This window comes from Rhincodon typus, chromosome 35 (assembly GCF_021869965.1).
Source record: "Rhincodon typus isolate 14 chromosome 35, sRhiTyp1.1, whole genome shotgun sequence".
NCBI lineage: Eukaryota > Metazoa > Chordata > Chondrichthyes > Orectolobiformes > Rhincodontidae > Rhincodon > Rhincodon typus.
Genome location: NC_063366.1, coordinates 6,340,969 through 6,352,885, shown reverse-complemented (window position 1 = coordinate 6,352,885; position 11,917 = coordinate 6,340,969). Strand labels below are relative to the sequence as shown.

Here is an 11,917-nt window from a genome sequence, read left to right as displayed (position 1 = left end):
CTACATCGGACAAACAGGAAGGAAACTAACAGCAAGAGTACATGAACACCAACTGGCTACAAAAAGACACGACCAATACTCACTCATCTCAATCCACATGGACAAGGAGAACCACGACTTCGACTGGGACAACACCAAGATCCTGGGACAGGCTAGGCAGAGACAAGCACGAGAATTCCTGGAAGCATGGCACTCCACGAAGCAGGCTATTAATAAACACATTGAACTCGACCCCATATACATTCCACTACGGAGGAAACCCGGAAGTGAGGCAATCCATCGCAACGGACCCCAGAGTTTGAAAACCAGGCGGGAAAACACACCGACGCTTCATCAGAGGCTGCACTGAGGATGTTACCAAGCATGGTAACGAAACGTCTGCAAAACAACAAACCAGCTCGGCGAGCCAACCAACCTCAACACCCACAACCCGAGCTACAGATCTACTTCAAAACCTTACAGATCAAATTTATAATATTCATTTTATTTTGGTACAGCAGCAGATTGTTTCTTGAGTCTGATCATTGTCCAGAGTCACAATCCAGTGTCTGTTGATTCTATAATTTTAGTTAGGAAATTGGAGTTGGAGAAATGACCAAAAAAACACTTTTTTTTAAACATCCCTGTCTGGTTCTTTTCATTTGAGTTGCACACAGCAATGATTTTGTCATCAATTCCTGGATATCACAGGCCTATCCGCAAGGGGTGGTGACATTATATTGAAAAAAACCAGGAGTGAAAAGAAAAGGAAGCTGTACAGAAGTCAGGATTCAAAGTTCATGGTGCTTCATGCTGAACTGAGGCGCAGAGTGAAATTTAACAAACATTTCAAAATTTATTAGAAAGCGATAATACAATGCAAAAGAACAAAGTCCAGTCGATTATCATGTTAGAGGTGACAGTGAAACAGTCGCAAACAGGTTTGCTTTCATGAAATAATTGGCAGCATCTCGGTCATCGATTCAGTACTGGGCAGCTGGTGAGAGACTTGCAGGAATTAATCCTCATCTGGGAAAGAGAAGGAGCAGGGGATTACAGATAGAATATTGCCACTTATTATCACTTGCTTTTAGATGATGAACGGGATGTGAGACCTGGATGCAGGTCTTTACTCACCTGTGCTCGCGCCTTTCCCACGGCCTTCGCTGAAATTGCTCCCTACGCCACGCCTGTCACTATTGCCAACATAGTGAATAGGTACAGCACTGGGCCAGGACAAATACTGTGACTTACATGACCAACTCCTGCGTGCACACACGGACAACACACACAGACCATTAAAGGAGAGTGACGGTGAAATACAAACACACACACACAAATCTTTCCCCACAGCCCAAACCACTGGGCGTATGATTTTGCCAGCATTAGATGCTGAGTGACTGCTCAAGACTCCTCCCAGTTATTCACCCCGGCTGCACTTCCTTTTGCATTGATTTGGGGCCGTTGAAATGGACAACTTCCAATGGGTTTGTTGATTTCCATAAGTCTGCCTGACGTGAGATTCATCCCAGTGAGTTCGAGAGTGATTCTCTTGGATTCCCCATCAGTTCCCAGTGGGATTCACCTTTAAGGAACACAATTCCTGTGTGAAATGGCATTCCATTGAGTATTGGCAAACTTTGGCTAAAAGCTAGATGGGTCCTTGTGTTGTGGGGGAAGCTGAGAGCAGGCTGGGAAGCAGCTTTCGAGAGGCGAGGGCTTTACCCAGCTGTTTTACTCTCCCGTGCCATTAAAATCCCTCTTCTAGGTTTGTCAACCGGTGATCATCAGAATTAAGGGTTGGGGGTCAGAATGTCTGCATTCAAGGTTGCTGATCTCAATAATGAATTCAACAACTTCAGTAACTGACCACAGTATGGGTATCTTCCATTTTTCTTGCATTCTCCCAACTCCTCCCCAGCAGCCAAGTTGTGTTTGTGTCTTGTTTACTTTGCAGTTAGTAGAGAGCACCCGTTCTCTTTCCTTCCCACCTCAATTTACCCCCATTTTACATCTCTTCTTTTGTACACTCTTAACAACCCTCTGTCTTTTGCATTAGGACTCTGACCCCCTTGGTCCTCCTCTGCCACTGTCAATAGTATCAAAATGTAAACTATTTTGCAACAGCTTTCAGGTTTGAACAACAGCCACACTAGACTCAAAATGCTAACTTTGTGTCTCTCTCCACAGCAGCTGCCAGACCTGTTGAGTTTCTCGAGCACTGTCAGTTTTTAGTTCAGATCTCCAGCATCTGCAATATTTTGCTTTTATTATAAGTGATCACCTACGCTGTGACCTAAATGACCTTCACTGTTTCAAGGTGTACCATCCTGACATTCGCGGTTTCTCTTCATATCCATTGTCCCTTTTCCCCAATAAGTCTCCTTTGTATCCTTTCTAACGTCTCATATTCTCCTTGAAGCATCTTGAATTGTCCGCAATACTCTAACCTATGCCAATCTCGCTGGTTATCACATTTTTCATTCTCTGTCTCTATTTCTTTCAACCTCTGGCACTTTTAAGTTGAAGAAACCATTTATAGAGTAATACAGCATAGATCTTTTGTCCAATTCCTTTTGAAAACCTCTCCTTATAGCTCATACCCTCTAACCCAGGCAGCATCTTGGTAAACCTCATCTGCACCCTCCTCAAAGCCTCCACATCCTTCTTCGTTGTGCAACTCCATCTAGTTTCTCAGCCGACAGCTGCGTGTTGCAATCTCTTGATTCCTTTGAACTCAGAGGAAGGGGAACAAGGCACAGGATTTGGGCTGAATGGAGGTGAGTGGGGAGGTGTAGGGGCTAGCACTGCTGCCTTACAGAGCCAGGGACCTGGGTTCAATTCCAACCTCGGGTGACAATGTAGAGTTTGAACATTCTCCCTGTGTCTGCATGGGTTTCCTCTGCATGCTACAGTTTCCTCCCACAGTCCAAAGATGTGCAGGTCAGGTGGACTGGCCATGTGTTTTGAAAACCAAAATGTACAATCTGAACTACATCACCTCAATTAAACCAACCCTCTATACCCTTTGAAATGAACAAATGAAGGCCTGAATGCAGTAGACCTATAAGGGGCTATTTGAACACTAGAATTGAATTATAGAATCCCTACAGCATTGAAATAGGCCATTCTGCCCATCAAGTACACAAGAACCTTCCAAAGAGCATCACACCCAGACCCACCTCCCTACCCTATCCCTGTAACCCTGCATTTATCATAGCTAACCCACCTAGCCTGCACATCCCTTGACTTTGGGACAATTTCACATGGCCAATCCACCTGACCTGCACATCTTTGGACTGTGGGAGGAAACTGTAGCATGCAAAGGAAACCCATGCAGACACAGGGAGAATGTTCAAACTCCACACACACACCCTGGAATTGAACCCAGGTCCCTGGCACTGTGAGGCAGCAGTGCTAGCCCCTACACCTCCCCCTTCATCTCCATTCAAGGCACCAAACAAACCTTCCACAAACAACAGGGGTTCACATGCACATCGTCAACTTGGCCTACTGCATCCGCTGCTCCTGCTGTGGCCTCCTCTACATCGGTGAGACCAAGCAGAGGCTCAGAGACCGCTTTGTAGAGCATCTGCGTTCTGTTGGTGACAAACGACAATACCTTCCAGTCACGAACCACTTCAACTCCCCCTCCCACTCCCTCGGTTACATATCCATCCTGGGCCTCCTCATGTGTCACAATGACGCCACCTGGAAACTGGAGGCGCAGCATCTCGTATTCCGCCTCGGGATCCTACAGCCCAATGGCCTAAATGTAGATTTTACCAGTTTCAAAATCTCCCCATCCCCGGCCTCATCCCATGACCAGCCTTCCCTCTCATCCCCGCCTTCTTGACCTGACACAACCTGTCCATCTTCTTGCTCACCTATCCGCTCCTCCCACCTTACTGACTAATCCCTACCACTCCCTACCTGCACTCGCTTATCACCATCCCACCTACCTTCCCCAGCCCCACCCTCCTCTCTCTATTTCTGAGCTCCCTCCCCTCTCCCCATTTCTGAAGAAGTGTCCTAAGCCAAAATGTCAACTTTCCTGCTCTTCTGATGCTGCCTGGCCTGCTGTGTTCCTCCAGCTCCACACTGAGTTATCTCTGACTCCAGCATCGGCAGCTCTTAACTATCTCTGGCCACTAAGCTACTGTGTTTGTTGTTTAATTTCAATGACTCTCCAGCCTGCCATTGGTCAATCTTGAAAGTTAGCCCTTAGCTCATCCATACATTTTTCCAAGCTTTTTCCAACTCTCTCCCTCTATTTCATCAACTGACAACTTATCAGGAATTTAAAGAAAAAGATTCTTCCCCCTGCATTGGCAGGAGAATTGCTGGCCAGAGGACACAGTTTAAAAATGATCTGCTGAGAGAGCAGAGGACAGATGAGAAGATTTTTGTTTTTTTCACAACGTGTTGCTGTGTTCAGGAATAAAATTGTGTAAGAAGCAGATAACTTTCAAAAAGGAATTAGATATACTTAAAGGGAAAAATGCGCAAGCAAGAATAAGCGTGGAAAGAGCTGGTCGAGTTGGATTAGTCTTCCACAGGCAGCATGACTCAAGTGGCCATCTTTGGTGCAATATTGTTGTGTGATACCTTACCGGATGTTACTCTCAGTGACTCAGACAAGCTACGATGCTGAACCTGGCAGCAGTAGTTGCTTGGGTCATTGTTCTTGATGTCAATGAGGATCTCCATTCTGTACGTGGCATCATGGTTTGGCAGAACCATCACTGTAAGGTCCTCTGATACAGGCTCTCCATTATATAACCACGTGGCATTGATGGTGCGGGGATAAAAGGCAGTGATGAGGCACAGGAGAGGTGTGGACATCTCTGCAGTGGAGCTCCTTTCGTAAACCAGTACCTGGGGAGCAACTGAGGAAGAACCAGAAACAAAAGTGAAAGGCACTCTTTTTTTGAAAGTTAATGCAATGTTCACCCAACGGATCACATTCAGAATCCAGATCCAGATCACACTCGGAACTGGGATTTGGTTCGCAGCCAGAATCTGGACCAGGAACACACTCAGAAGCCAGATCCGGGGATAACATAGGAAACTGGATTGGTTCAAAATCAGAATCCGGACCACTCTCGGAAATCGGATTTGGATCGTGATCAGAATCCGGATCTCACTCAGAAATCGGATATGGATCACAATCAGAATCCAGATCACACTGGGAAATCAAATTTGTATCACACCCAGAAATTGGATCACACTCGGAATCCTGATCCCGATCACACTCAGCATCCAGGTCTAGGTCAGTCTCAGCGTCTAACTGTACTGTTCCACTTGCCTTTTCTTTCCAGGGCTGTTTTACCAGCTCGAAGTACTGTCTGGAGGCTTTCAACACATCTGGGGTTCAGCAACTGGATAAAAGTGGGATCATTCTTGAGGATATCTTCAATCGTTTTAGTCAGCAAAGAAAACACGCCAAGCCCCCTGCAACGCACTGTGAACAAGTCACATTCAACATCTCCCAACTCATTGGCGTTTAGCTTTACAAACGCTGTGGTGCTTTGGCTATTTTCCATTGTGCATCTCCAGAGGCCCTGGATGTATCGGATACCTGCGAATGATCAAGAAGATCAACCAGGTATTAATGATAGATCTGTCCATTCACGTCTCTATTAGGTGGAGCCCCTGACCCATCATGTGTAAATGTATGGTGTACGGTATGCGGCAATGAGCGATACAGAATTGGAGATCCTGACGAGAGGCTGCGGATGTACTGTTTCTCTATGGTCTCGCCAAACTGCACCTAACGCTGTCTCGAAGTTCATCTTATCCAGCAGACCAAGCTCCTACTCGATCTATCCTATTCCCATTGAGGTGCTGAACATCTTTCATACGACATAGGAGCTGCGCACGGAAATTTTAACACAAAGATTAGCGCTGAAACACTGGGAGATATTAGATCAGATTGATCAAAGTCGTGAGTTTTACGGGGACTCTTGAAGAGGCAAGTATGTCTTGATGAGTAGGAAATCCTGTCTCTAATCACCACCTTATTCCATGCCGACACACTCTGGCTCCTGGCCAGGCAATTACTTGTTGTTAAAATTTCTCTTTTGCTCTCAAGTGGCGTTTGTCTGTTTCTGTAATCTCCTCTGGTCTCATGTCAGACAAATCAAACCTCATTTATTACAAACATATGAGGAAGGAATACCAGTAGGCCACTTGGGCCCTTTCAAGCCCGCTCCACCATTCAATAAGATCATGGCCAATCTGATTTTAACCTCAACTCTACATTCCCGCACACCCTGATTCCCTCGGTACTCAAGAATCTATCAATCTCTGCCTTAAAAAATATTGAAGGATTTTTCATCTATTGACTTTTACTGTCATAAAATTTTACAGTGCACAAAAGTAGGCCGTTCAACCCATTGAAAAAGTTACCTAGCTAGTCTATTCTTCAGTCCTAGCCCTCTAAATTGTAGTTAGCACTACTGCCTCACAGCGCCATGGGTTCAGGTTTGATTCCACCCTTGGGCAACTGTCCGTGTGCAGTTTGCACATTCTCCCTGTGTGTGCGTGGGTCTCCTCTGAGTGCTCCAGTTTCTTCCCACAGTCCAGAGATGTACAGGTTAGGTGGATTGGCCATGGGAAATGCAGGGTTGTGGGGCTGAGTTAGGGTGTTGAGTCCGGGTGGAATACTCCTCGGAGCATTGGTGTGGACTCAAAGGGCTGAATAGCCTTCTTCCACACTGTAGGGATTCTATGATTCCATAAATTCATCACTTTCAAACATATATCCAGCTCTCTTTTGAAACCTCTGAAGGAATCCACTTCCACCACTCTCCCAGGCAGTGCATTCCAAATCCTAAGAACTCTCTGCGTAAATAAATTTCTCCACATCTTACTCCAACCTCCCCTGCTGACAGTCTTGAAGTTGCTGACACACCACTATTGGTGTGACTATTGAAAACAGAATATCCTTCTTAAATTGGTCATAATTTTGAATACCTCAATAAAATTGCATCTTTATCTTCTCTGCTCCAAGGAAAATAAGCCCAATCTCTCTTATATTTCTTTGTATCTAAAATCCCTCAATCCTGTTATCATTCTAATAAATCTCCTTTGCACACTCTCTTGAGAGCTTTAACATACTTCATTAAATAAGATGTCCAGAACTGAACTCAATACTCAAAATGTAGTCTGACCAATGATTTGTAGAGATGGAGCATCACTTCTTTGCTTTTGTACTCTATGCCTCCAATAATAAACACAAGGATCCTATAAGCCTTCTTAACATCTGTTTCAACTTGCCTGGTCATCTTCAGGGAATTATGCATGTGAACCCTGAGGTCCCTTTACTCCTGTACTCCCCACAAAGTTGTACTATTGAGTCTGTATTGTCTCTCCGTGTTTCTTCTACTAAAATGCATTACTTCAAAATTGTCTGCATTGAAATTCTTCTGCCAGGTGTTTGCCCATTTGGCCAACTTGTCAATGTCTCTACGAAGTCACACGGCATCATCCTCACAATTCACTATTCTCCCTAGCTTAGTTTCATCAAACTGAGTGACTTTGTCTTCAACACCCATCTTCAAATCATTTACATAAATCGAAAAATGCAAGTTTCCCAACATCAGTCTCTGGGGAACACCATTTTCAACTCATCTCCAAACTGAAAAATGCCTATCTATACCAATCCTCTGTTTTCTGCCTTTTAGCCAACTTCTAATCCATTCTGCCAAGAACCCATCAATCCCAAACGTTTCTAATTTGCTACCTAACCTGCCATGTGGCATCATATCAAATGCTCTCTGAAAGTCCAAATGTACAACATCCACAGCACTACCCTCATCCACTGCCTGTGTCACCTGATCAAAGAACTCAATTCATTTGCCAGACATGAATTGCCCTTGACAAAGTAGTATTAAGTTAGTCTAGTATTGAGTTAATTTTTTCTAAGTGTATAATTATCTTACCCCATACAATGGCTTCTGTTATTTTTCCCACTATCGATGTCAAGTTTCCTCGGTTATTCTTTGACCCTTTCTGAAACAACGGTGTCACATTTGCAATCCTTCAGTCCCAGGTCGAATTTTGTGTTCAGAAGGGCCTGGAAAATTTCTGACAATGGCTCCACAATTTGCTCTCTTACCTCTCTCAGTTATTTCGAAGAATCCCATCTGGGCCTGGCAACTTTTCGACCTGGAGTGCTGTCAACCTTTCTTGCACCTTTTCTTTACCTGTATTGTTCAACTATATTGCTCAACACCCACATTTCTAACTGAACTTATTTTGTGGAAAAGAATACCAAAGACTCACAACCCGAGGAGAGAAACATGTTTTCCTCATATCTGTCTAAATAGCCGACCTCTCATTTTTATCTACCATGCTCTGGTACTAGATTCAGACCTTTCTGGGCCTTTGAGCATGTCTGATCATAATCGCTCCATTACTGGTGACAGCACCTTCAATGGCCCATGAGCTCAAGTTCTGAAATTCCTTCCATCTCCTTCCCTGCCTGTCTACCTCATTTTTCTCCTTTAAGATTCTTCCTCAAAGTGATGCTTTGACAAAGGTATGACTACTCATTGTCAAGTTTTGTTTGCTGCCCTTCCTGTGAAGCATGGTGGCTCAGTGGTTAGCACTGGTGCCTCACGGCACCAGGGACCCAAGTCTAATTCCAGGTTGGGGTGATTCTCTGTGGTGAAGTCTGCACATGCTCCCCATGTAGGTGTGGGTTTCCTCCCACAGCCTAAAGATATGCTGGTTAGGTGGATTGGCTGTGCAAAATGCCCTGTAGTTTCCAGGGATATGCAGGCTAAGTGGATTAGGTATTGGAAATGTGTGGTTATGGGAACATGGTAGGGGGCTGGGTCTGGGTGAGATGCTCCTCGAAGGATCAGTGCAGACTTGATGGGCTGAATGGCCTCTTCCTATGCTGTAAGGATTCTATGAAGCATCTTAGGACATTTAGTATATTAAAGACCATTATTAGACTTCTGAATTTAATGCTGACCTCGCTCTTTGCGCACATTGTCTGCAGGCGTAACATTGCATTCCTTGCTCTCTGTTATGTTAAGATCTGCCTGCACTGCACACAAAACAAAACTTTTCACAGTACCTAGGTACATGTGACAATAATAAATCCAATCAAATCAAATTAGGGCTGTTACATAAATACAAGTTGTTGTTACCATATTTCCTTTCACAATTAGGTAACTGGAAAGGTGAAGAACCGTCGGTCACTGCCCCATGTCAGTTTATATCCTTGATACATTAGTGTCAACCGAATTCCATTTTGACATACAAGGGCGCACTAGGACCAATGTGACATACCAAACATTGTGCCAAATGGAGCAAGTTTCCTGAAGATGTGGTTTTGAAGTGCATCTACAGCCATGGTCTGCTCCAGCCAGTAATCCTCCATGATCTTGCTGGCCATCCATTGCTGTCTGGGCTGGGTCCGATTGAGGGAGCTGTCATAGTACTCGATCTGAAGATCATCCAACATCCCAATCATAGAGAGCTCCGGCAGGTCTGGATGCTGGGGGGCGTAGATGAAGAGATACTGCAAGGCGTGGGAGCCTGAGGGGAGATCACACACAAGGACCGTGAATGAGGGACAGAGCACCCCCACAGCCCCTGCCTGCCGGCCTCAGGACCTGATCTGCCTTTGACACCCTCACCTTCAGAGAAATGGGCAAGAAATTAACGCTCATGCAATAGGAGCTGGAGACGGCCTTCCTGCCCATTGACTCTGTCCCCTTCACCTTCAATTTCATGAAAGCTCAAAACTCTGTTTGTCTCAGGCCTCAAAGAGACTGGAGCACCCGCAACTGTCTGGGCCAGAGAATTCCAAAAATTCACCACCCTCTATGAAGAAAAACATTTCTCCTCATTTCAGTCATAAACAATCAACCCCTTTATCCTTGTCCGTGTGCTTTAGTTTCCCAGGCATGGCTGTCAGTATTGTCCTGATGGGACACTAATATCACCTCTAATTCTTTGGAACCGCAGAGAATATGATCACAATTCACTCAATTTCTTATCATAGGCCAATCCTCTGGGATCATCCTTGCAATGATGCCTTAGACAGGGAGACTAAAAGAGCTGACTGTTTTCCAGGCATGGTCTCACCAAATGCCTACAATTGTCTCTCCAGTTGAAACAAGAGAATGAGGGGTGGCTAGGGGTGCTGTTTGGGTCTGGGTTCTGAATGTCCCCTACAGGCAGGATGTTGAGAGAGGGACCTCTCTGGTTGGAGGTTGAATTTGAACTTGATGCGCCTGGATGCCTATAGAAATGCCTCGGGGGAGGGGGGAGGAATACAGAAATCAGAATGGACACTGCAACATCCCCACCCCACACACACACACACACACACAAACACTCACACACAAACAGGCACACACACACACTCACACAGAGACACACACACACACACACACACACACACACATAAAACACCATCAACCTGAAGCAAACAAGCACAGGGCTGTCTAGACTCTGTCCCCCTCCAAAGGAGAGACTGAAGAATGGGCCTTGGGTTAGAAGCACATTGAAGCAGCAAGATTGGGTGAAACTTTAAGTGCAGCTGAATGGTGCATCAGAGAGGCCTGAGTTTTAGGCCTTTGATCCAGTAGCTGGGCCTGAGCATTTGACCTGAGGCATGTAATCCGAATGTATGAATCATGAGAATTTAAACCTGTGATGCTTATGATTGAAATGTCAGCATTTCCAAACTCTATTATGCCTCTTTCCCAACACTTCAGGACATTCCTAAGTATTATCCAAAGAATTTGTAGTGCCTTCATTGTTGTAATATTGGAAAGAGGTAGCCAAATCCCATTCACCAAACACCCACAGTCAGCAATGAGGTAGAAAGAGACTCATCATCTGTATGACTAATAAAGTACAGTAAAGTCACAAAAGACTACTCTCTCATTAGAGAGACAATTGGTAGTGTTTTAACCTGACAGTCACCATATCTCACGCATGGGGTGAAGTTAGAGATAGCACAGTGTGGAGCTGGAGGAACACAGCAGGCCAGGCAACATCTGGAAAGCTGACGTCTTGGGTCGGGACCCTTCTTCAGAAATGGGGGAAGGGGCAAGGATCTCTGAAATACATCGAGAGAGAAGGGGTGCAGTTAGGCAGCAGTGACCTCAGCGGGCGCAAGAGCTGAACACACACTGTTGGTGTTACTCTGGTATTGCAGACCCAGCTATCTAGCCAACTGAGCTAAGCAACCCCATTATATATGAGTAAGATCTGATTATATACGAAAGCTCTCCCTCTTTTTCTCCACTGTGTCTGTCACTCAGGGCCATCCCAGAATTCCCAGGTTATTTACTGAGTCCAATGCACACCCAGCGAAACAAGAACCAGGTCACTGTGGAACTGCAGGTGGAACAGAATATGTGGTTAGAGCCATGTCCTGAAAAATATCAAACTCTGCTGATCTAGCTGAAAAGATATCACTCTCACTTCCCCATTAGTCATTACATCAATCCCCAGTGTGGTCACCACAAAACCAACATCGAGCTGCTGCTTGAGGACTGAGTCAATGAGAGCAGCTTCCAGTAACGGCTTGTGATAAAGTAGAAAGTGGAGAAACAGGAAGACCAGGGAACTCATTCAATAGTGCCTGGTTAAAGCCAGAAACTGTCCCAGTCGCCTCTCCCAACATGTGCCCAGTGGCGATTGTATCCTCTTCAATGGAGGCTGTTCACATGTTTACATTCGCCACAGCAGACGTCCACCCTTATCCTTCAATCCTCAACAACTCATTCCACCATCCCCTTCTATAAACCTATCACATTTCATCCCCTTAATCCTGTTAATCTCTCTGCTTCATCCTTACTCCATTCTTCATTTCTCAGACAGAGATTGCTGCCTCATGACTGACCCTCTGACAGTGCGGCACTCCCTCAGTACTGACCCTCTGACAGTATGGCACTCCCTCAGT

The 11,917-nt window shown here is 45.2% G+C and overlaps 1 protein-coding gene across 1 annotated transcript in view; it reads right to left on the bottom strand.

The window, feature by feature from the left end:
• Positions 1-1,117: 1,117 nt before the first annotated feature.
• Positions 1,118-11,917, bottom strand: part of LOC109923802 — a 46,681-nt gene continuing 35,881 nt past the window's right edge. The window contains exons 11-14 of the mRNA XM_048616469.1: positions 9,286-9,534; positions 5,288-5,560; positions 4,593-4,868; positions 1,118-1,244 (exon numbers count right to left, since the gene is read on the bottom strand). Of these exons, the coding sequence (XP_048472426.1) occupies positions 1,159-1,244; positions 4,593-4,868; positions 5,288-5,560; positions 9,286-9,534 (884 nt within the window). The 3' untranslated portion in view covers positions 1,118-1,158. The remainder of the gene's footprint in view (positions 1,245-4,592; positions 4,869-5,287; positions 5,561-9,285; positions 9,535-11,917) is intronic.